Below are 25,129 nucleotides of genomic sequence, written 5' to 3' on the forward strand. Positions count from 1 at the left end.
CTTGATCAAATATCAAAAACTTTTATACAGTAATAACATCTATTGTGTGTAAAATAGACTTACACCGAGTATGTTTTAAAGGCACATGATAAGATTATTAAAAAGGGTTAACAACTTTTTTCCACCCAAATAATAAATTAATGACACTTTCCTACTCACATATTTTTAAACTACCACTTCGATACTCAAATTTATATTTCGACGGCAAACAAAGAGCAAACTCGGTCTAGACTATTGGGGCTTTTAAAGAGGGGAGACTGATAACTCCTTCAATGGTAGAAGGTAGAATTTTAGTGGTTGGGATTGATCAGAATTTGATTTGGGAGAGACGGTTGCATAAACCCTAATTACTCGATTGTCAACAATTGAAGGGGTCAATCGGAGTAGGGTTTGAGGGGTTTTGGTGAGTGCTGATTAGAGAAGAGAATAGTGGTGGTATGAGATTGCAACGAGACTGGAATCAGAAATTAAATATAAATATAGATAATAAAATAGTATTTTAAATGTCTGTGAATAAAAAAGTGTCATTAAACCATTATTTGTGTGGGAAAAAAAATCGTTTACTCTATTAAAAAATAAATAATAAAAATGAGTCACATCAACATATTATGGACCTGTGACACCAACCAAAATGGACCGGTCTACCAAAATGGACCTAGTTTTGAGAATCTTTCCAGGGCCTTTGGATAAGGCGGTGTCATTTAATCTAAGAGCAACCAACCGTTCAAGAAAGTGACAAATGGTTCTAACCTCTTATTCAACATTCAACGTCCATCTTGATTGCTTCCGCTTAAAGTGGAATTAAGAGAATCATGATTAGGGGTTAAATCAAGAAGTGCAATTGGACTTGTTGTGCATCCTTATCTCAACTACTACACATTCAAGGCCATGAGAGAACTTCTTTTAGTACTTAGAAGTAACTAAGTCCACTTTCACTTTACAAATCAAATCCTTTGAAATTAAATATTTGAGATATCTAACACCGATTACTTTTAAGAGTAAACGACTTTTTCCCACCTAAGGTTTGCCTTAATTAATGACACTTTTCCTATCCAAAAAGTTTTAAAATATCACTTTCTCACCCAAAATTTATATTCCGTTAATACCTAAAATACGCTTCACTTTCTCAGCCGACGTTCAATGAGTTACCAGGAGCTAAAGTAAGAGGGTTTTTATAGAGTAGAGACTGGTGGATCAAATGATGGTGACCAATCGGATATTCGCCGTATAAAATCAGCTATGAACAGGAAACTCTAACTTTGCGGTGACCAGCAACCGACAAGAAATCAAGTGTCAGAATGAGAAAAGTTTTGTAAAGAGGAGATAGGAGGTTTAAATTGTGGTGACGAATAGAATTTTTGCCATCGAAATCAGCCAGAATCAGCTTTAAGTAGTAACAGAATATTAACTTTGGGTGAGAAAGTAATATTTTGAAACTTATTGGGTGGGAAAGAAATTGTTTACTCTTACTTTTAATATTTAAGAAAAAATTATCTTGACGGCTTAACAATAATATTTAAATTCCAACACTACGTACATAATTTATAAAAGCATGTAGAGATCTCAGCTGTATTGATTAAAGTTATATTTTATTTCTTCAATTTAGAGTCTAAATTAGTATATCACTTTTATGAAATATAATTAAAGTTTTTAATTCATTGCATTTTCAATGCACGTTTTGTCTTTATTTTAGTTTCAAAAAACTAATTTGATGACACATCTTTGAAATACAACCATCTCAAAATAACCAAAATTTTTTTTCTTTTAAAATTTATATTACAATATCTACACTAAATGATAAAAATACCATTGAAAAGATGGATTGCTGGCACATCAGTTCCATGAAATTAATTAGCATTTTTTGACTTCCTCTAGTGATGTATCCAACTTGCTGGACAAGTTGCATTCACACAGTTGTTTTTGTTAGAAGACTTTGACCAAGTTTTAGCGAGCAGTCCACTAATTTTTTGTGGTGTCTGCTGTATAGATTGAGACTTTGGATTTGTTTCTACTACTTTGGCATGTAAATGTCATAGTGTAGATTTTATGGTACTTAATAAAATGATTTGAGAAAACTTCAGAAAACTTTGAGGCAAAACTACTGTTTTTCTTATTCAATTTCAGATTACAGTATTTCTTTTATATACAATACAAATATGCCAGGTTGGCAATCCTTGCCAAATTTAGATCAACAAACACAAATTACTTAAAAGAAACACAAATCAATAAGTTTCTAGACGTTGATTCTAAACCCAGAATGATGAACACTAATGTCTTAAAGAAAGGACACCCTTCCTATTGATCTGAAAGTGTGGAACGTTTCATTTCAATTGTGTAGAATGAAACGCTCTCGTTCTACTTAAGTGACTAACGGAATAATAAGAGAAACTACATTTCCGTCTTCTTATAACTGAAAGTTAACTACACTCATTTTCCAGTTATAAGACTTCTTCAAACTTCTACATTTCTTCATTTCTTTCTTCTGCAAAATTAATCTTTTCCTCTTAATTTGAATTCATCCACAATATTCATTTTATGAAAGTAAAAACATGGTTTGAAAAACTCCAATGACGATCTTTTATTTGTAAATAATATTCACGTTAATTTAATCCTATCTCTTGTAAATTTATCATTTCAAATACCATATTCATATGTGTGTTCTAAGTAACATATATATAGTACTAGAGAAATTTATCAAAATTTAATTGGAAATTGCTTACTAATGATTTTAATAAATAGAAAATAGAAATTTAAGGTACATATAAAACAACTACATATTTTGATCACAAAATTGTCAAAGAAATAGTCTATAATAAAATATGGAGGAAGTTATCAAGTGAGGATTTATAAGAGGACTACAAAAAACTAACTAAATTAGTTAAATCATGGTAAAACTAATATAAAAGATGCCTATGTCAATGAAGTTACTATCTTCATGGTCATTACTATTGAAGTTGTAGAAAAAATCCAAGCTCTCAACTTGCACAGGTTTGATACTGTTAATTTAATCTCATTAAAACGCTTAAACTTGTATGAGGTTTCACATATATTAGACCCAATAGGCCCCTCACAACAAACTTGGATTTTTTATTTTTTTTTTATTTTCTTTATCCAGTTTGTATTTGGGGATTCGAACGTGAGACTTTGGCTTTGATACCATGTTAAATTGCCTTCCCACATAAAAGCTCAAGCTTTATTCTTCAATTTAATAGGACTAAGTTGTATCAATTAAAATTATATTTTATCTCTTCAATTTATTCTAAATTGTGTACCACTTTTATGAAGAAAATCCAAACTTTTATTGTAAAAATATGTAGTGATTTCTCTTTTTATATTTGTCATAAGTATAACATAATTTTTCACAAATTCAAGAGTTAATTAATGTAGCTAGCTTATTATTTTGTTCTTGATACACATCATATCAATACTCCTCCCTTTATTCGATTCATTTGTGTTAATAAATGATTATTAATCATAGTTTACCATTAAAGTAACTATTGTAACTATTAAAATTAAATTTTGCGTAAATAAATGATTTATCATCACAGTTTAGCATTAAAATAACTATTAAAAAAAAATTTGTGTAAACAAATGATTTATCAATTACAATTTAATACAACCTATAACACGGCTTGATCTCTTAGTGATCTATCCATCTCACGTAACCAAAATTTATTTTCTTTTGAAAGTTTTATTACAATTTTCACACTTATTAATAATATATATGAAAAAACAATGGAGAATTGTTGGCTCATTAGTTTCATAGATCAATTAACACGCTTGCCCCTCCTCTTATTACAATTTCCACACTTATTTTCTTTTGGAAGTTTTATAAAATTTCCAACTTGTTTTTATTACAATTTGCACACTTATTTTTTTATGGAGACTTTGAATAACTTCAGTCATAGTCTATTAACTTTTGCAAGTGATTTTTGTTTCAATGTTCTTGTAGTATTATCTAAAATGTTATCAAAACTCTAACTATAATCGAACATGTTGATCTAGATAAAGCAAAGTTTTTGTACAAATTCTTCTCTTTATTTTTGAAACCAGTATAAGTACCAGATAGCCACAGAGAAGTCTGTGAAAATATATACATACTAGACATTTAAGAGTTTTTTGGCTACCCAGCAATCCTTGAAGGATTGCCATTGCCTTTGGAGAGAAGGAGAAATGGAAATGGCAAGTCGTCACGATGTTGAAGACGCTTCTGTTCCTCATAGTAAGTATTCTCAAACTCATAAAACTGACATCATTGTCAGAGGAATTGCGCTTTCATGTCTTCGCTTGTGAAGGATTCGGTAAACAGTTTCAGCTTCCCTGGTGACTCACACTAGCCTGTTTCATACCATTCTCTTCATATCCTGTTGGGGTGATTCAGGCAACCCAAACATGGTATTTTCCATAATTTATCTAATTTTACGCTTATTTGACACAACAACTCAGAAGCTAATATTTCTCAATGAAATTGTGTATTAATCTGCAGCAACTAGGGCTAAATGTGATTACAGAGGTAATCATTGGGTACATGTATCCTGGTAGGCCTATAGCCAATGAGTTTTCAGACTTACGGCTATATAGGTGGACGCAAGCTCTCAGTTTTATTGGAGATTTCAAATTAGGCCACTATATGAAAATCCCTCCCAAATCCATGTTCGTTGTACAGGTAAATGTAATTCACTAAGTTTTCAGATTTTTTTTTAATGCTATAATTTCTGTCCTTTTACCTTTGTCATATGTATTTTCAGTTAGTAGGAACTAAGTTGCTTCAACTGTCTACTTTGGCACATCCTGGTGGCTTCTCAAACCATTCCCAACATTGTGACACAATTTGCTGCCAGAGGGAGTCCCTGGACATGTCCTGCAATGATGTTTTCTACAATGCTTCACTCATCTGGGGCGTTGTAGGACCTCCAAATGTTCACGAACCGAGGCGTCTACCCGGACTCAACTGGTTCTTCCTAATAGGCCTCCTCGCCCCAGTTCCCGGGTGGCTCCTCTCACGAAATACCCAGAAAAAATGGATCAAGACCATCCACACACCGATCATCCTGGCAGGGAGACTCTACATGCCATTCGCTAAAGCTGTGCATTACCTTAGCTGGGGAGCTGTTGGAATCTTCTTCAACTACTACATTTTCAAAAGGTATAAAATGTGTGGGCTAGATATAATTACATTTTATCAGCTGCTTTGGATGCCGGGCTTGCCTTCATGGTGTTTTGGTCTATTTCACCCTTCAATCACATGACATTTTTGGCCCAGAATGGTGGGGTTTGGATACACTGACCATTGCCCTCTGGCTAAGTCCCCATCGCTCCAGGATTGAAGTCCATGGTTGCCCTGTGCTTTGACATTTCTTAAATGCCTGAGAAAGCTTGAGAAATTCTCCTCTCAATCTCCAAGGATGACACAGATTGTGCATATTATTCGCATGTAATTTGTCAATAGTTTAGGTTGTCTTGGACGGTAACCAAAATCCAAGTGTTTGATAAATGGATTTGCTTGATCAAATATCAAAACTTTATAATGTATACATCTATTGCATGTATATAGAGTTATATTGAGTATGTTTATAGTCACATGATAAGATTATTAAAAAGAGTTAACAACTTTTTCCTACCCAAATAATGGTTAGACAATTTCCTACTCACAGACTTTTAAACTACCACTTCAATATCCAAATCTTATATACGGTGGCAAACGCGGTCTAACCTATTGGGGTTTTTTAAGAGGAAGGTTGATGAATCTTTCAATGGTAGAAGATTAGATTTTACTGGTTGGGATCGATCGGAATTTGATTTGGAAGTGGGTGGTTGCACAAACTCTAATTGCTTGATTGTCGATAATTAGCCGGGTCGACGAGATAGGGTTTGAGGTCAGTGTGTATTGCACGAATTGAAATCAGAAAAAATATAAATCGGGATAATAAAGTGGTATTTTAAATTCTGTAAATGGAAAAATGTCATTAAACCATTATTTAGGTGGGAAAAAGATGGTTTTACTCCATTAAAAAATAAATAATAAAAATGAGTTACATCAACATATTACGGACCTGTGAGTCTGTGACACCTGCCAAAATGGACCGATGACTAGTTTTGAGAATTATTCGAGGCCTTTGGATCAGGCAGTGTCATGGAATCTAAGGCAAGTGACAGACAACCAATGTTCAAGAAAGTGACAAATGGTTCTAGCCTCTTGTTTCAACATCCAAGCCCACCTAGATTGCTTCCCTTTCACCATTATTAAACTTGCCTAACAGTAGCATTAGATATCTATTAATAATCTATTAGCTAATGGTCTTCATCATTTATAAAAGATCAGTGCACACAACTGGTAAGATTTTGGATATCTTTAACGATAGAAAATAGATACCAACTCGTAAGATCGACATTATCTCAACTAAATAGACATGTTTAAAGTGGAATTAAGAGAATCAAGATTAGGAGTTAAATCAATATGTACAATTGGACTTTTGGCGCATCCTTATCTCAACCACTACACATTCTAGGCCATGAGAGAGCTTCTTTTAGTACTTAGAAGTAACTAAGTCCACTTTCACTTGATAAATCAAATCCTTTGAAATTAAATAATTGAGATATCTAAGACCGATTACTTTCAAGAGTAAACGACTTTTTCCCACCTCAGGTTTGCCTTAATTAATGACACTTTCCCTACCCAAAAAGTTTTAAAATATCACTTTCTCACTCAAAGTTTATATTTCATTAATACTCAAAATATACTTCACTTTCTCAGCCAGCGTTGGGCAAGTTACTAGGAGCTAAGGTAAGAGGGTTTTTGTAGAGTGGAGACCGATGGATCGAATAGTGGTAACCGATTGAATATTCGCAATAGAAAATCAGCTAAGAATAAGAAACCCTAACTTTATAATAACCAGTAATCAATGAGAAATCAGGTGTTAAGGTTAGAGAAGTTTTGTAGAAAAGAGACCGAAGATTCAAATGGTGGTTACGGAGAGAATTTTTATTGCCAAAATCGACTTTGGGTAGTAACGGAATATTAACTTTGGGTGAAAAATGGTATTTTAAAATTTTTTGGATGAAAAGTGTCATTAAGGCAAACCTTGGGTGGGAAAAAGTGGTTTACTCTTACTTTTAATATTTAATATAAAAGTACCCATCACCTATCATAAATCCTGCATATGCTATGTTCTCTATACAACTGTCATGTTGAAAACCATTTTCAAAGCTACCATTCACATTGATGGTTAAGATTTGGAGTTTTATTGACATAACACAAATAACGTGATACGGTTGATGACTTGATATACAATAGACCTTTCACTATCTAAAATGAATTAAAATATGGTACGTCCGATATACAATAGATTTTTCAGTTGCATAGTAGGCTTTTGCAACCTGCTACATATGATGTAAGGAAGATTTTTCTATGGTTTCCAACCCTCACCCTCACGGTTAAAGACTTATGTAGATCTCCAACACTCTCTTTCATGGTCAAGCCCATACGAGGGTCATGCATACGATTAGAGATAGTTTGACAATCCACCGTTGGTAGCTAATTCCTTACCCAACAAGACCTTATTGAATGGAATGATTATTTTCTTTTATAAACAAGTTGGTTTAAGCGTGTTTAGTCGATGTGAGATCTTCAACAAGATTATCCCGGCCGTGATACTTCCTATGTATAATGGGATTATTATTTTTCTCTTTTTTCGGCTGTCTGAGGTGGGCAATGAGGCCACACCTGCAGCCGCTTATGCGGCTGTATTCTTTTTTGTCTTCAAGCTTTTGCCCCTTACCTTAATGAACAATCACATACTCCTGATCTAGCCACAAGACTAAGGATGAGGTCAAATACAAGAAGCTAAAAGCAATCAATCTATGTAACTCTGATTAAAAGAATCAAACAGAACCTAAAGCTACCCAGCCTCAGACACCACCCGTGCTGCAAATATTCCACACACTGTGGTACCAAAACCTGTGGGTACCATTTCAGTCAAAGAACAGTAATTTGAACGTCTAAAATTGCGGGCTTTTCAGATTTAAAACGTTTCTCAACTCTTTCATTATCTCCTTTCACTCCAAAGATGACCAAGACTTTTAAAAGTATAAAATTGTTGAAAAATGCTATCCTTACAAAGACAATACAAAGAGGGTTACAAAGTGACATCAACAGGAAGGAAAAAACAAAGAAAAAACGAAAAAAGAGGGAGAGAGAGAGAGAGAGAAATCATGAAGATGAAGGGTGAAAATTGTCTTTGTATGTCCTCTTTGTTTTTGTCTTTGTAAGATTAGTATTGCTGAAAATTGTTTTTCGACAAATAACCTTTATCATAATTATCCGGATCCAACCAAGTATATATTGTCTATATCCTAGCATCAGGGACATCTGTAATGACTTCACAACTCACAAGGGAGCGAAATCTAAGAGTTGGGGGATTTGTCACATTGCTAGCAAAATTTCAGGAATTAGTAGACGCGTTTTGAGTAAAAGATGTTTGTGTGAAACTCAAAAGCAAATCCGTGTAAGCTTGGACTCAAAGCTGACAATATCTTCTTGGTTGAACCTTGATTTAACATTAACCCATACAAGTTTAATTTTTGGTTTCATGCCATCCACCCAAAAACAGATGAACAAAAACTTCCCCACCTTTCATGAGATAATCCTTTTATATAAAGAAAATATTTTATACAGTATGGGCTAGCTGATTTATGTCAGCCAAAGATCACAGTAGAATACAAAATTTCTGACAAAATTTTGAGAAACTGTCATCTCATTTCTATAAAAATTTATACATTATGGCAGATTTCAAGCATGAAAACTGGCTTCTCACCATAAAAGGCTCCATATTTCTACAGTCTGTAACATGGCAACTTGCAGGATTGTGAACAAGAGAACAAGAAAGGATTGAGATGGACCAGCTTATCAGTCAACATAGTGGGAAATAATATAATTCAGGATATTAATTATTATATCTATCTTGATAATTCAGTCACACAAACTCATATTCAAGGCCTACAATTGTTTATTAACATAATTAATCACCATCTTAGTTAGTACAAATTCATCGAAATCAACGTGCCCGTCACGCGATTAAGAGATTAAACACCAGTTAAACATCTCTTAATCAAGAACACTATCATTACAAATCAAATTCAATGGTACGCCATCCCTGCATTCAGAAAACTATAAAAAAAAAAAAAAAAAATTAATTAAAACTTTCTGTTTTCTTCAGCTTATTCACATTGGAACCATCTTTTGCAACAAGAAATGAGACAAGTAAAACATCTTATCAAACTTGTAAACTTCACCAACAGTTTTCTAAAGACAAGGATTTCACATCTTTCTCACCATTTTCTTTGATTATTATTATTATTTTTTTTTTTTTTTTTAAGTTTTTAACTCCATTCTTTCCGGACAGATCAGATTTCCAGAGAAGACAATGCTATAAAGAACAAACAGTCAACAGCAACCAGAATCTACACTGGCTAATATGCCGGCCATCTGGTATTTGCTATTCCCCAAGGGGAAAGGATTTCATCCCGTCTATATATTCATGTGTATTTCCGAAGTATAATAATAATAACCAAAAATTCAAACTAAAACATAAAATATATTATTTACGAAAAGGTTAGCCGAACAGTCAGCTCTGTGGTTTGCTCTTACAAAAAGACTTATAGATAATATATCGAAAATCTCAATTATTTTAAACAAGGGATATATTCAAAGCTCTGCAAGTTTCAGAAGAGGACTAACATATTAGGCAGGCATTACATATGTGAAAAGGCTTCCTAGATAGAATAGAATGGTCCTATCCTACCCTTTATCATGTGAGTGGGGACAATTGTCCCCATGGCATTTAGATAGAAGTGTGGTGGGGTTCAGTTGATATATCTAAGATTTCTTGGGGCTTTTTTTAACTGCCCCTCATAAGAGAAAGACAAAAAAATTGCAAGTTTGAATGCAGAAAATGAAAATGTGATAAGATCAGCATTATTGCTAGAAATAAATGCATGAAAACAAGATTTTTCCATCACGAATCTTTAGAAATAAATGCATGGAAAGGGATTTTTTGTGGAAATGTTTCCAGCTAATATATGAAACTTCTTTCAGTGGCTTACAACTTGAAATATATAATTGAAAATATTTTACTCTTTGCCAACTACATCAAGAAATATAGGATGAATATTTAATGAATGAAGTTAATGTTTGGCGTACTAACTTAGAAAACGATATAATAGCTTTAAAACAAGAAACTATAGTGAAGACAAGTACTTGCATCTATAAATGTGTATCCCTACAGGCATTTGTAAATCTAATAAGCATTGCCATCTTTGTCCCCGAAGAGAAGGGGAGAGATGGGAAGCTTTGTTGAAAATGGAGTCCCTGATGACAAGTCACTTGAGACTGAGAAGAAACGACAAACTGATATTTATGTAGATGGTAAATTTTTTTTTCACTCTCCCTCAAAACTGGACTTTCATGCATGATTTTGATGAATGCTGCATATATATATATATAAGAAATGTATTTTGCAGACTTTGGCCTACGTTTTAGTCACTCTTTAGAAGTGTGAAAGCAGGCAGTTTGTTGCACAATGTTGTAATTACATTTAGCAAGTCATGTTATTGTCAATTTGTTGATGCAGGAGATGAGAAAGATGAGAACTTTAATGACAACCCAATTGAGGAAGTGAGGCTTACGGTTCCTATCACTGATGATCCTTCGATGCCAGCGTTAACCTTTCGAACATGGGTTTTGGGGATAATATCATGTGCCTTGCTTGCCTTTGTGAACCAATTCTTTCAATATCGCCAGAATATTCTAAATGTTGGCCCAGTTTCAGCGCAAATTCTTGTGCTCCCAGCAGGAAAACTAATGGCTGCAACGCTTCCAACAAAACCAATTCGAGTTCCATTCACACCGTGGTCCTTTTCATTGAATCCAGGGCCCTTCAATATCAAAGAACATGTGTTGATCACAATTTTTGCCAGCTGTGGATCGAATGGTGTTTATGCAGTAAACATAATTACAATTGTCAAGGCTCTGTATCTCAGACCTCTGAATGCAGTAGCAGCCATGTTGCTTGTACAAACTACTCAGGTGGGTTTAAATAATTTTGTTGCAATACTTTCAGCTGCCATTGAATTTTCTCCAACAGATACCAAAAATAATAACTGTACAATAACATGTTATTAAGAGGTTTTTTTTTTTTTTTGTTAGGGCTCGATATAATTACATTTTATCGCTGCTTTGGATGCCGGGCTTGCCTTCATGTGTGTTTTGGTCTATTTCACCCTTCAATCACATGACATTTTTGGCCCAGAATGGTGGGGTTTGGATACACTGACCATTGCCCTCTGGCTAAGTCCCCATCGCTCCAGGAATTGAAGTCCATGGTTGCCCTGTGCTTTGACATTTCTTAAATGCCTGAGAAAGCTTGAGAAATTCTCCTTCTCAATCTCCAAGGATGACACAGATTGTGCATATTATTCGCATGTAATTTGTCAATAGTTTAGGTTGTCTTGGACGGTAACCAAAATCCAAGTGTTTGATAAATGGATTTGCTTGATCAAATATCAAAACTTTATAATTAACATCTATTGCATGTATAATAGAGTTATATTGAGTATGTTTATAGTCACATGATAAGATTATTAAAAAGAGTTAACAACTTTTTCCTACCCAAATAATGATTAGACAATTTCCTACTCACAGACTTTTAAACTACCACTTCAATATCCAAATCTTATTACGGTGGCAAACGCGGTCTAACCTATTGGGGTTTTTTAAGAGGAGAGGTTGATGAATCTTTCAATGGTAGAAGATTAGATTTACTGGTTGGGATCGATCGGAATTTGATTTGAAGTGGGTGGTTGCACAAACTCTAATTGCTTGATTGTCGATAATTAGCCGGGTCGACGAGAGTAGGGTTTGAGGTCAGTGTGTATTGCACGAATTGAAATCAGAAAAAATATAAATCGGATAATAAAGTGGTATTTTAAATTCTGTAAATGAAAAATGTCATTAAACCATTATTTAGGTGGGAAAAAGATGGTTTACTCCATTAAAAAATAAATAATAAAAATGAGTTACATCAACATATTACGGACCTGTGAGTCTGTGACACCTGCCAAAATGGACCGTGACTAGTTTTGAGAATTATTCGAGGCCTTTGGATCAGGCAGTGTCATGGAATCTAAGGCAAGTGACAGACAACCAATGTTCAAGAAAGTGACAAATGGTTCTAGCCTCTTGTTTCAACATCCAAGGCCCACCTAGATTGCTTCCCTTTCACCATTATTAAACTTCCCTAACATAGCATTATATCTATTTAATCTATTAGCTAATGGTCTTCATCATTTATAAAAGATCAGTGCACACAACTGGTAAGATTTTGGATATCTTTAATGATAGAAAATAGATACCACTCGTAAGATCGACATTATCTCAACTAAATAGCCGTTTAAAATGGAATTAAGAGAATCAAGATTAGGAGTTAAATCAAGATGTACAATTGGACTTTTGGCGCATCCTTATCTCAACCCCTACACATTCTAGGCCATGAGAGAGCTCTTTTAGTACTTAGAAGTAACTAAGTCCACTTTCACTTGATAAATCAAATCCTTTGAAATTAAATATTGAGATATCAAGACCGATTACTTTTCAAGAGTAAACGACTTTTTCCCACCTCAGTTTGCCTAATTAATGACACTTTCCCTACCCAAAAGTTTTAAAATATCACTTTCTCACTCAAAGTTTATATTTCATTAATACTCAAATATACTTCACTTTCTCAGCCAGCTTTGGGCAAGTTACTAGGAGCTAAGGTAAGAGGGTTTTTGTAGTGAGACCGATGGATCGAATGTGGTAACCTGAATATTCGCAATAGAAAATCCTAAGAATAGAAACCTAACTTTATAACCAGTAATCAATGAGAAATCAGTGTAAGGTTAGAGAATTTTTGTAGAAAAGAGACCGAAGATTCAAATGGTGGTTACGGAGAGAATTTTATTGCCAAAATCGACTTTGGGTAGTAACGAATATTAACTTTGGGTAAAAATGGTATTTTAAAATTTTTTGGATGAAAAGTGTCATTAAGGCAAACCTTGGGAAAAAGTGGTTTACTCTTACTTTTAATATTTAATATAAAAGTACCCATCACCTATCATAAATCCTGCATATGCTATGTTCTCTATACAACTGTCATGTTGAAACCATTTTCAAAGCTACCATTCACATTGATGGTTAAGATTTGGAGTTTTATTGACATAACACAAATAACGTGATACGTTGATGACTTGTATCAATAGACTTTTTCACTATCTAAAATGAATTAAAATATGGTAGTCCGATATACAATAGATTTTTCAGTTGCATAGTAGACTTTTGCAACTGCTACATATGATGTAAGGAAGATTTTTCTATGGTTTCCACCCTCACCCTACGGTTAAGACTTAGTAGATCTCCAACACTCTCTTTCATGCAAGCCCATACGAGGTCATGCATACGTATGAGGTAGTTTGACAATCCACCGTTGGTAGCTAATTCCTTACCCAACAAACCTTATTGAATGGAATGATTATTTTCTTTTTAACAGTTGGTTTAAGCGTGTTTAGTCGATGTGAGATCTTCAACAAGATTATCCCGGCCGTGATACTTCCTATGTATAATGGTTATTATTTTTCTCTTTTTTTCGGCTGTCTGAGGTGGGCAATGAGGCCACACCTGCAGCCGCTTATGCGGCTGTATTCTTTTTGTCTTCAAGCTTTTGCCCCTTACCTTAATGAACAATCACATACCCTGATCTAGCCACAAGACTAAGGATGAGGTCAAATACAAGAAGCTAAACAATCAATCTATGTAACTCTGATTAAAAGAATCTAACAGAACCTAAGCTACCCAGCCGCACACCACCGTGCTGCAAATATTCCACACACTGTGTACCAAAACCTGTGGGTACCATTTCAGTCAAAGAACGTAATTGAACGTCTAAATTGCGGCTTTTCAGATTTAAACGTTTCTCAACTCTTTCATTATCTCCTTTCACTCCAAAGATGACCAACTTTTAAAAGTATAAAATTTTGAAAAATGTCTACCTTACAAAGACAAATACAAGAGGGTTACAAAGTGACATCAACAAGAAGGAAAAACAAAGAAAAAACGAAAAAAAGGGAAGAGAGAGAGAGAGAAATCAGAAGATGAAGGGTGAAATTGTCTTTGTATGTCCTCTTTGTTTTTGTCTTTGTAAATTAGTATTGCTGAAAATTGTTTTTCGACAAATAACCTTTATCATAATTATCCGGATCCACCAGTATAATGCTATATCCTAGTATTAGGGACATCTGTGATACTTCACAACTCACAAGGGAGCGAAATCTAAGAGTTGGGGGATTTGTCACATTGCTAGCAAAATTTCAGGAATTAGTAGACGCGTTTTGAGTAAAGATGTTTGTGTGAAACTCAAAGCAAATCCTGTAAGCTTGGACTCAAAGCTGACAATATCTTCTTGGTTGAACCTTGATTTACATTAACCCATACAAGTTTAATTTTGGTTTCATGCCATCCACCCAAAAACAGATGAACAAAAAACTTCCCCACCTTTCATGAGATAATCCTTTTATATAAAGAAAATATTTTATACAGTATGGGCTAGCTGATTTATGTCAGCCAAAGATCACAGTAGAATCCCCTATAATAAAATAATAGGAGGAAGTTATCAAGTGAGGATTTATATAGAGGACTACAAAAAAACTAACATAATTATGTAAATCATGGTAAAACTAATATAAAAGATGCCTATGTCAATGAAGTTACTATCTTCATGGTCATTAACTATTGAAGTTGTAGAAAAAATCCAAGCTCTCAACTTGCACGAGGTTTGATACTGTTAATTTATAATCTCACTTAAAAGCTTAAACTTGTAAGTGAGGATTCAACATATATTAAGACCAATAGGCCCCTCACAACAAACTTGGATTTTTTATTTTTTTTTATTTTCTTTATCCAGTTTGTATGTGGGGATTCGAACGTGAGACTTTTGGCTTTGATACCATGTTAAATTGCCTTCCCACATAAAAGCTCAAGCTTTTATCTCTTCAATTTAATAGGATCTAAGTTGTATCAATTAAAATTATATTTTATCTCTTCAATTTATAGTCTAAATTAGTGTACCACTTTTATGAAAGAAAATCCAAACTTTTATTGTAAAAATATGTAGTGATTTCTCTTTTTATATTTGTCATAAGTGATAACATAATTTTTCACAAATTCAAGAGTTATATTAATGTAGCTAGCTTATTATTTTGTTCTTAGATCACATCATATCAATACATCTCCACTTTATTCGATTCATTTTGTGTAAATAAATGATTTATTAATCATAGTTTACCATTAAAAGTAACTATTGTAACTATTAAAAATTAAATTTTGCGTAAATAAATGATTTATCAATCACAGTTTAGCATTAAAAATAACTATTAAAAATAAAATTTTGTGTAAACAAATGATTTATCAATTACAATTTAATACAACCATATAACACGGCTTGATCTCTTAGTGATCTATCCATCTCACAGTAACCAAAATTTATTTTCTTTTGAAAGTTTTATTACAATTTTCACACTTATTAATAAGATATATATGAAAGAAACAATGGAGAATTGTTGGCTCATTAGTTTCATAGAATCAATTAACACGACTTGACCTCCTCTTATTACAATTTCCACACTTATTTTCTTTTGGAAGTTTTATTAAAATTTCCAACTTGTTTTTATTACAATTTGCACACTTATTTTTATTAGGAGACTTTGAATAAGCTTCAGTCAATAGTCTATTAACTTTTGCAAGTGATTTTTTGTTCAATAATGTTCTTGTAGTATTATCTAAAAATGTTATCAAAACTCTAACTATAATCGAACATGTTGATCTAGATAAAGCAAAGTTTTTGTACAAATTCTTCTCTTTATTTTTGAAACCAGTATAAAGTATCCAGATAGCCACAGAGAAGTCTGTGAAAATATATACATACTAGACATTTAGAGAGTTTTTTGGCTAGCCCAGCAATCCTTGAAGGATTGCCATTGCCTTTGGAGAGAAGGAGAAATGGAAATGGCAAGTCGTCACGATGTTGAAGACGCTTCTGTTCCTCATAGTAAGTATTCTCAAACTCATAAAACTGACATCATTGTCAGAGGAATTGCGCTTTCAGTCTTCGCTTGTGAAGGATTCGGTAAACAGTTTCAGCTTCCCTGGTGGGGACTCACACTAGCCTGTTTCATACCATTCCTCTTCATATTACCTGTTGGGGTGATTCAGGCAACCACAAACATGGTATTTTCCATAATTTATCTAATTTTACGCTTATTTGACACAACAACTCAGAAGCTAATATTTCTCAATGAAAATTGTGTAATTAATCTGCAGCAACTAGGGCTAAATGTGATTACAGAGGTAATCATTGGGTACATGTATCCTGGTAGGCCTATAGCCAATGTAGTTTTCAAGACTTACGGCTATATGAGGATGACGCAAGCTCTCAGTTTTATTGGAGATTTCAAATTAGGCCACTATATGAAAATCCCTCCCAAATCCATGTTCGTTGTACAGGTAAATGTAATTCACTAAGTTTTCAGATTTTTTTTTAATGCTATAATTTCTGTCCTTTTACCTTTGTCAATATGTATTTTCAGTTAGTAGGAACTATAGTTGCTTCAACTGTCTACTTTGGCACATCCTGGTGGCTTCTCACAACCATTCCCAACATTTGTGACACAAATTTGCTGCCAGAGGGGAGTCCCTGGACATGTCCTGCAGATGATGTTTTCTACAATGCTTCACTCATCTGGGGCGTTGTAGGACCTCTCAGAATGTTCACGAACCGAGGCGTCTACCCGGGACTCAACTGGTTCTTCCTAATAGGCCTCCTCGCCCCAGTTCCCGGGTGGCTCCTCTCACGAAAATACCCAGAAAAGAAATGGATCAAGAACATCCACACACCGATCATCCTGGCAGGGAGACTCTACATGCCATTCGCTAAAGCTGTGCATTACCTTAGCTGGGGAGCTGTTGGAATCTTCTTCAACTACTACATTTTCAGAAGGTATAAAATGTGGTGGGCTAGATATAATTACATTTTATCAGCTGCTTTGGATGCCGGGCTTGCCTTCATGGGTGTGTTGGTCTATTTCACCCTTCAATCACATGACATTTTTGGCCCAGAATGGTGGGGTTTGGATAACACTGACCATTGCCCTCTGGCTAAGTGCCCCATCGCTCCAGGAATTGAAGTCCATGGTTGCCCTGTGCTTTGACATTTCTTAAATGCCTGAGAAAGCTTGAGAAATTCTCCTTCTCAATCTCCAAGGATGACACAGATTGTGCATATTATTCGCATGTAATTTGTCAATAAGTTTAGGTTGTCTTGGACGGTAACCAAAATCCGAGTGATTTGAATAAATGGATTTGCTTGATCAAATATCAAAAACTTTTATAAGTAATAACATCTATTGCATGTATAATAGAGTTATATTGAGTATGTTTTATAGTCACATGATAAGATTATTAAAAAGAGTTAACAACTTTTTCCTACCCAAATAATGGATTAATGACAATTTCCTACTCACAGACTTTTAAACTACCACTTCAATATCCAAATCTATATTACGGTGGCAAACGCGGTCTAACCTATTGGGGTTTTTTAAGAGGAGAGGTTGATGAATCTTTCAATGGTAGAAGATTAGATTTTACTGGTTGGGATCGATCGGAATTTGATTTGGAAGTGGGTGGTTGCACAAACTCTAATTGCTTGATTGTCGATAATTAGCCGGGTCGACGAGAGTAGGGTTTGAGGGGTCAGGTGTGTAATTGCAACGAGATTGAAATCAGAAAAGAATATAAATCTGGATAATAAAGTGGTATTTTAAATATCTGTAAATGGAAAAATGTCATTAAACCATTATTTAGGTGGGAAAAAGATGGTTTACTCCATTAAAAAATAAATAATAAAAATGAGTTACATCAACATATTACGGACCTGTGAGTCTGTGACACCTGCCAAAATGGACCGATGACCTAGTTTTGAGAATTATTCGAGGGCCTTTGGATCAGGCAGTGTCATGGAATCTAAGAGCAAGTGACAGACAACCAAATGTTCAAGAAAGTGACAAATGGTTCTAGCCTCTTGTTTCAACATCCAAGGCCCACCTAGATTGCTTCCCTTTCACCATTATTAAACTTGCCTAACATTAGCATTAGATATCTATTAATAATCTATTAGCTAATGGTCTTCATCATTTATAAAAGATCAGTGCACACAACTGGTAAGATTTTGGATATCTTTAATGATAGAAAATAGATACCAACTCGTAAGATCGACATTATCTCAACTAAATAGCCGTTTAAAATGGAATTAAGAGAATCAAGATTAGGAGTTAAATCAAGATGTACAATTGGACTTTTGGCGCATCCTTATCTCAACCACTACACATTCTAGGCCATGAGAGAGCTTCTTTTAGTACTTAGAAGTAACTAAGTCCACTTTCACTTGATAAATCAAATCCTTTGAAATTAAATAATTGAGATATCTAAGACCGATTACTTTCAAGAGTAAACGACTTTTTCCCACCTCAGGTTTGCCTTAATTAATGACACTTTCCCTACCCAAAAAGTTTTAAAATATCACTTTCTCACTCAAAGTTTATATTTCATTAATACTCAAAATATACTTCACTTTCTCAGCCAGCGTTGGGCAAGTTACTAGGAGCTAAGGTAAGAGGGTTTTTGTAGAGTGGAGACCGATGGATCGAATAGTGGTAACCGATTGAATATTCGCAATAGAAAATCAGCTAAGAATAAGAAACCCTAACTTTATAATAACCAGTAATCAATGAGAAATCAGGTGTTAAGGTTAGAGAAGTTTTGTAGAAAAGAGACCGAAGATTCAAATGGTGGTTACGGAGAGAATTTTTATTGCCAAAATCGACTTTGGGTAGTAACGGAATATTAACTTTGGGTGAAAAATGGTATTTTAAAATTTTTTGGATGAAAAGTGTCATTAAGGCAAACCTTGGGTGGGAAAAAGTGGTTTACTCTTACTTTTAATATTTAATATAAAAGTACCCATCACCTATCATAAATCCTGCATATGCTATGTTCTCTATACAACTGTCATGTTGAAAACCATTTTCAAAGCTACCATTCACATTGATGGTTAAGATTTTGGGGTTTTATGACATAACACAAATAACGTGATACGGTGTGACTGTGTATACAATAGACTTTTTCACTATCTAAAATGAATTAAAAAATGGTAGTCCGATATACAATAGATTTTTCAGTTGCATAGTAGACTTTTGAACAGCTACATATGATGTAAGGAAGATTTTCTATGGTTTCCAACCCTACCCTCACGGTTAAAACTTATGTAGATCTCCAACACTCTCTTTCACTGTCAAGCCCATACGAGGGTCATGCATACGATTAGAGGTAGTTTGACAATCACCGTTGTAGCTAATTCTACCCAACAAGACCTTATTGAATGGAATGATTATTTCTTTTATAAACAAGTTGGTTTAAGCGTGTTTAGTCGAGTGAGATCTCAACAAGATTATCCCGGCCGTGATACTTCCTATGTATAATGGGATTATTATTTTTCTTTTTTTCGGCTGTCTGAGGTGGGCAATGAGGCCACACCTGCAGCCGCTTATGCGGCTGTATTCTTTTTTGTCTTCAAGCTTTTGCCCCTAACCTTAATGAACAATCACATACTCCTATCTAGCCACAAGACTAAGGATGAGGTCAAATACAAGAAGCTAAAAGCAATCATCTATGTAACTCTGATTAAAGATCAACAGAACCTAAAGCTACCCAGCCTCAGGCACCACCGTGCTGCAAATATTCCACACACTGTGGTACCAAAACCTGTGGGTACCATTTCAGTCAAAGAACAGTAATTTGAACGTCTAAAATTGCAGGCTTTTCAGATTTAAAACGTTTCTCAACTCTTTCATTATCTCCTTTCACTCCAAGATGACCAAGACTTTTAAAAGATATAAAATTGTTGAAAAATGTATCCTTACAAAGACAATACAAAGAGGTAAAAGTGACATCAACAGGAAGGAAAAAACAAAGAAAAAACGAAAAAAAGGGAGAGAGAGAGAGAGAGAAATCATGAAGATGAAGGGTGAAAATTGTCTTTGTGTCCCTTTGTTTTTGTCTTTGTAAGATTAGTATTGCTGAAAATGTTTTTTCGACAATAACTTATCTAATTATGGATCCAACCAGTATATATTGTCTATATCCTAGTATTAGGGACATCTGTGATGACTTCACAACTCCAAAGGAGGCGAAATCTAAGAGTGGGGGATTTGTCACATTGCTAGCAAAATTTCAGGAAATAGTAGACGCGTTTTGAGTAAAAGATGTTTGTGTGAAACTCAAAGCAATCCGTGTAAGCTTGGACTCAAAGCGACAATTCTTCTTGGTTGAACCTTGATTTAACATTAACCCATACAGTTTAATTTTTGGTTTCAGCCATCCACCCAAAAACAGATGAACAAAAACTTCCCCACCTTTCATGAGATAATCCTTTTATAAAGAAAAAATTTTTATACCAGTATGGGCTAGCTGATTTATGTCAGCCAAAGATCACAGTAGAATACAAAATTCTGACAAAATTTTGAGAAACTGTCATCTCATTTCTATAAAAATTTATACATATGGCAGATTTCAAGCATGAAAACTGGCTCTCACCTAAAAGGCCACTATTTCTACATCAGTCTGTAACATGGCAACTTGCAGGATTGTGAACAACGGAACAAGAAAGGATTGAGATGGACCAACTTATCAGTCAACATAGTGGAAATAATATAATTCAGGATATTAATTATTATTCTATCTTGATAATTCAGTCACACAAAATCATTCAAGGCCTACAATTGTTTATTAAACATAATTAATCACATCTTAATTAGTACAAATTCATCGAAATCACGTGCCGTCACGCGATTAAGAGATAAACACCAGTTAAACTCTCTAATCAAAACACTAATATACAAATCAAATTCAATGGTACGCCACCCTGCATTCAGAAAACTATAAAAAAAAAAAAAAAATAATTAAAACTTTCTGTTTTTTCAGGTATTCACATTGGAAACCATCTTTGAACAAGAAATGAGACAAGTAAAAATCTTATCAAACTTGTAAACTCACCAACGTTTTCTAAAGACAAGGATTTCACATCTTTCTCACCATTTTCTTTATTATTTTTTTTTTTTTTTTTTTTAAGTTTTAAACTCATTCTTTCCGGACAGATCAGATTTCCAGAGAAGACAATGCTATAAAGAAACAAACAGTCAACAGCAACCAGAATCTACACTGGCTAATATGCCGGCCATTGGTATTGCTATTCCCCAAGGGGAAGGATTTCATCCGTCTTATATATCATGTGTATTTCCGAAGTATAATAATAATAACAAAAATTCACAAACTAAAACATAAATATATTATTACGAAAAGGTTAGCGAACAGTCAGCTCTGTGGTTTGCTCTTACAAAAAAGACTTATAGATAATATATCGAAAATCTCAATTATTTAAACAAGGGATATATTCAAAGCTCTGCAAGTTTCAGAAAGAGGACTAACATATTAGGCAGGCATTACATATGTGAAAAGGTCCTAGATAGAATAGAATGGTCCTACCCCTTATCATGTGAGTGGGGACAATTGTCCCATGGCATTTAGATAGAAGTGGTGGGGGGTTCAGTTGATAATCTAAGATTTCTTGGGGCTTTTTTAACTGCCCCTCATAAGAGAAAGACAAAAAAATTGAAGTTTGAATGCAGAAAATGAAAATGTGATAAGATCAGCATTATTGCTAGAAATAATGCATGAAACAAGATTTTCCATCACGAATCTTAGAAATAAAATGCATGGAAAGGGATTTTTGTGGAAATGTTTCCAGTAATATAAAACTTCTTTCAGTGGCTTACAACTTGAAATATTAATTGAAATATTTTACTCTTTGCCAAACATCAAGAAATATAGGTGAATATTTAATGAATGGAGTTAATGTTGGCGTACTAACTTAGAAAACGATATAATAGCTTTAAAACAAAACTATAGTGAAGACAAGTACTTGCATCTATAAATGTGTTCCCTACAGCATTTGTAAATCTAATAAGCATTGCCATCTTTGTCCCGAAGAGAAGGGGAGATGGGAAGCTTTGTTGAAAATGGAGTCCTGATGCAAGTCACTTGAGACTGAGAAGAAACACAAACTGAATTTATGTAGATGGAAATTTTTTTTCACTCTCCCAAAAACGGACTTTCATGCATGATTTTGTGAATGCTGCATATGTTATAATAAGAAATGTCTTTGCAGACTTTGGCCTACGTTTAATCACTCTTTGAAGTGTAAAGCAGGCAGTTTGTTGCACCAATGTTGTAAATTACATTTAGCAAGTCAGTTATTGTCAATTTGTTGATGCAGGAGATGAGAAAGATGAGAACTTTAATGACAACCCAATTGAGGAAGTGAGGCTTACGGTTCCTATCACTGATGATCCTTCGATGCCCGTTAACCTTTCGAACATGGGTTTGGGGATAATATCATGTGCCTTGCTTGCCTTTGTGAAACACATTCTTTCAATATCGCCAGAAATTATATGTGTGGCCCAGTTAGCGCAAATTCTTGTGCTCCCAGCAGGAAACTAATGGCTGCAAGCCTTCCAACAAAACCAATTCGCAGTTCCATTCACACCGTGGTCTTTTCATTGAATCCAGGGCCCTTCAATATCAAAGAACATGTTTGATCACATTTTTGCCAGCTGTGGATCGAATGGTGTTTATGCAGAACATAATTACAATTGTCAAGGCTCTGTATCTCAGACCTCTGAATGCAGTAGCAGCTATGTTGCTTGTACAAAATACTCAGGTTGGTTTAAATAATTTTTTTGAATACTTTCAGCTGCCATTGAATTTTCTCCAACAGATACCAAAAATAAAACTGTACAATAACATCTTATTAAGAGTTTTTTTTTTTTTTTAATGGAATCAGCTGCTAGGATCGGGTGGGTGGTTTATTCAGAAAATACCTTGTTGACTCCCTTACAGTGGTGGCCTTCAAACCTGGTTCAAGTCTCCCTGTTCAGGTACTCATGCTCTCTCCATATTTTACAAAATCATATGGCAGATGATGAAGTTCAATGAAGAGCTACTTTCTGGTATTGAGAAACTGATAAACATGCAAACTGCAGAGCATTACATGAGACAGAAAAAGAGATCAAGGGAGGACTAAGTAGACTACAGTTCTTCCTTCTTGTTTTCATATCAAGCTTCGCGTACTACACTGTGCCAGGCTATCTTTTCCTCCACAGTCAGCTCTCCTTTGTATGTTGGATATGGAAGAATTCAGTAACAGACAACATATTGGTTCAGGCCTCCAAGGCTTCGGCATTGGCTCCTTTGGCCTTGCTGGTCTACTGTCGCTACATGGGAAGTCCCCTAGCCTCACCCTTCTTCGCCATTGCCAATATCTTTGGTGGTTGTTTGTTCTCTATGTTCTTTTCCCATTGCTTATTATACAATCTTTATGAAGGCAGCGATTTCCCATAGTTCTCCATCACCTATGACTCTGTGGCCAACTTTACAATTTACCCGGTCCCAATCAAAAAGATTTGTCTTATCACTTTGGCTATAAAATTATAGCAAAGTCACCTCGGTGTTGTGTTTGCCTTCACTCGGATTGAGCTTTGCAACACTATGGCTTGTTTGTCACAATTGTGCACTCTTGAAGGAAAGTGAATGTCAGTACTCCAATACTCATTTATCATCTTCTTTCTTTCTCGGAAGAATTTTCTTGTAGTATGTTGTGTAATAATGATTTTTTTCCTTGTAAAACAATGAGCAGAAAAATTTGGGGATGTGGAAAAAAAACAACTTCTGCAGTTAAAGATCAGTTTGTGATGTGCACACAAGATGATGAAGAAAAACTACAAAGAGTACTCATGGGGGTTCCACATTGATTAATAGTGACATTGCTCTTTCAATCTTCTGTGAAGGTTTGAAAAGCTTCAACTTCCAGGGGGAATTGTGCTAGGTTGTGCCTGGCATTCTTTCCATTACCTTTGTGTGATTCAAGCCACACTAACATGGTATACTTCCCAATTACGTTATTCTATATAATATAAAAAATAAACCATTAGGGTATAAATTATTTTCAATATGCTAAAAACTGTTTCTAATGGTGTTAATCTGCAGCAACCAGGGCTAAACGTGATTACAGAGCTGATTATCGGGTATATGTATCCCGGTAAGCCCTTGCAAAGTGGCTTTCAAGACCTTGGTACATCGACATGACACAGGCCTCATTTTTTTGGCGATTCAAATAGGTCACTATATGAAAATCCCTCCCAGATCCATGTTCTTTGTTCAGGTAATTCAACTATTCCAGAGCTTATGTAATTGCTTCTCTGTATATATATAATTTATTTTAATTTTTTATATGTACTTTAGTTAGTGGGAAATCTAGTTGCTCAACTGTCTGCTACGGCACAGCAGGTGGCTTCTTACATCTATTCCTTCACTAATGTAACAAACATTTACTACCAAAGGGAAGTCCATGGACAGCCTGCGATGTTCTTTTCTTCACAATGCTTCGATCATCTGGGGAGTTGTTGACCTTAGAATGTTCACAAACCAGGTATTACCCACAGATAATGGTTCTCTTGATTGGTGTACTTCCCCAGTTCCGTATGGCTGCTTTCGCGCAAAGTTCCTGAAAAGAAATGGATCAAGTATATCCAATGCCCCTAATCTTGGAGGAGCAGGGGTTGCCATTTAATAAACCTGTCATTATTGGGTGGGCAGCTGTTGGAATTTTCTTCAACTATTTCTTTTCAAACAGTACAAGGGATGGTGGGCTAGACATAACTATATCTACGCTGCTTGTGATGCAGGACTTGCATTCATGGGTGTACTGTCTATTTCGCCGTTCAATCCCATGATGCTTTGGTCCAGACTGGTGGGGTCCGATAACGGTGACCATTGTCATTGGCAGGCTGGCCTAGTGCTCCAGGGATTGAGTTGAAGGATGCCCTGTGGTTTGAGGTGAAAAGTCCCGTTACTGAAGTTATAGCTAAGGCTGCGTGT

At 34.8% G+C, this 25,129-nt stretch overlaps 1 protein-coding gene and 2 pseudogenes across 1 annotated transcript; all 3 read left to right on the plus strand.

The window, feature by feature from the left end:
- The first annotated feature begins 4,195 nt into the window (after positions 1-4,195).
- LOC116122292 lies at positions 4,196-5,352 on the plus strand (annotated as a pseudogene).
- A 10,732-nt stretch (positions 5,353-16,084) lies between these two features.
- LOC116122293 (oligopeptide transporter 1-like) lies at positions 16,085-17,456 on the plus strand. The gene is made up of 3 exons (XM_031408160.1): positions 16,085-16,312; positions 16,406-16,588; positions 16,672-17,456. The coding sequence occupies exons 1-3, from the start codon at positions 16,085-16,087 to the stop codon at positions 17,290-17,292; spliced, it is 1,032 nt and encodes a 343-aa protein (XP_031264020.1). The 3' UTR covers positions 17,293-17,456.
- Positions 17,457-19,731: 2,275 nt separating this feature from the next.
- Positions 19,732-25,067, plus strand: LOC116122294 (annotated as a pseudogene).
- The last annotated feature ends 62 nt before the right edge of the window (positions 25,068-25,129 follow it).

This window comes from Pistacia vera, unplaced genomic scaffold (assembly GCF_008641045.1).
Source record: "Pistacia vera cultivar Batoury unplaced genomic scaffold, PisVer_v2 Contig133, whole genome shotgun sequence".
Taxonomy (NCBI): domain Eukaryota; kingdom Viridiplantae; phylum Streptophyta; class Magnoliopsida; order Sapindales; family Anacardiaceae; genus Pistacia; species Pistacia vera.

Excerpts from the sequence above, each read along its gene's own strand:
- LOC116122293 (XM_031408160.1), top strand. The coding sequence starts at position 16,085 with ATGGAAATGGCAAGTCGTCACGATGTTGAAGACGCTTCTGTTCCTCAT. Across the intron at positions 16,313-16,405 it reads TTCAGGCAACCACAAACATG|CAACTAGGGCTAAATGTGAT; the intron begins GTATTTTCCATA and ends ATTAATCTGCAG. Across the intron at positions 16,589-16,671 it reads AATCCATGTTCGTTGTACAG|TTAGTAGGAACTATAGTTGC; the intron begins GTAAATGTAATT and ends ATGTATTTTCAG.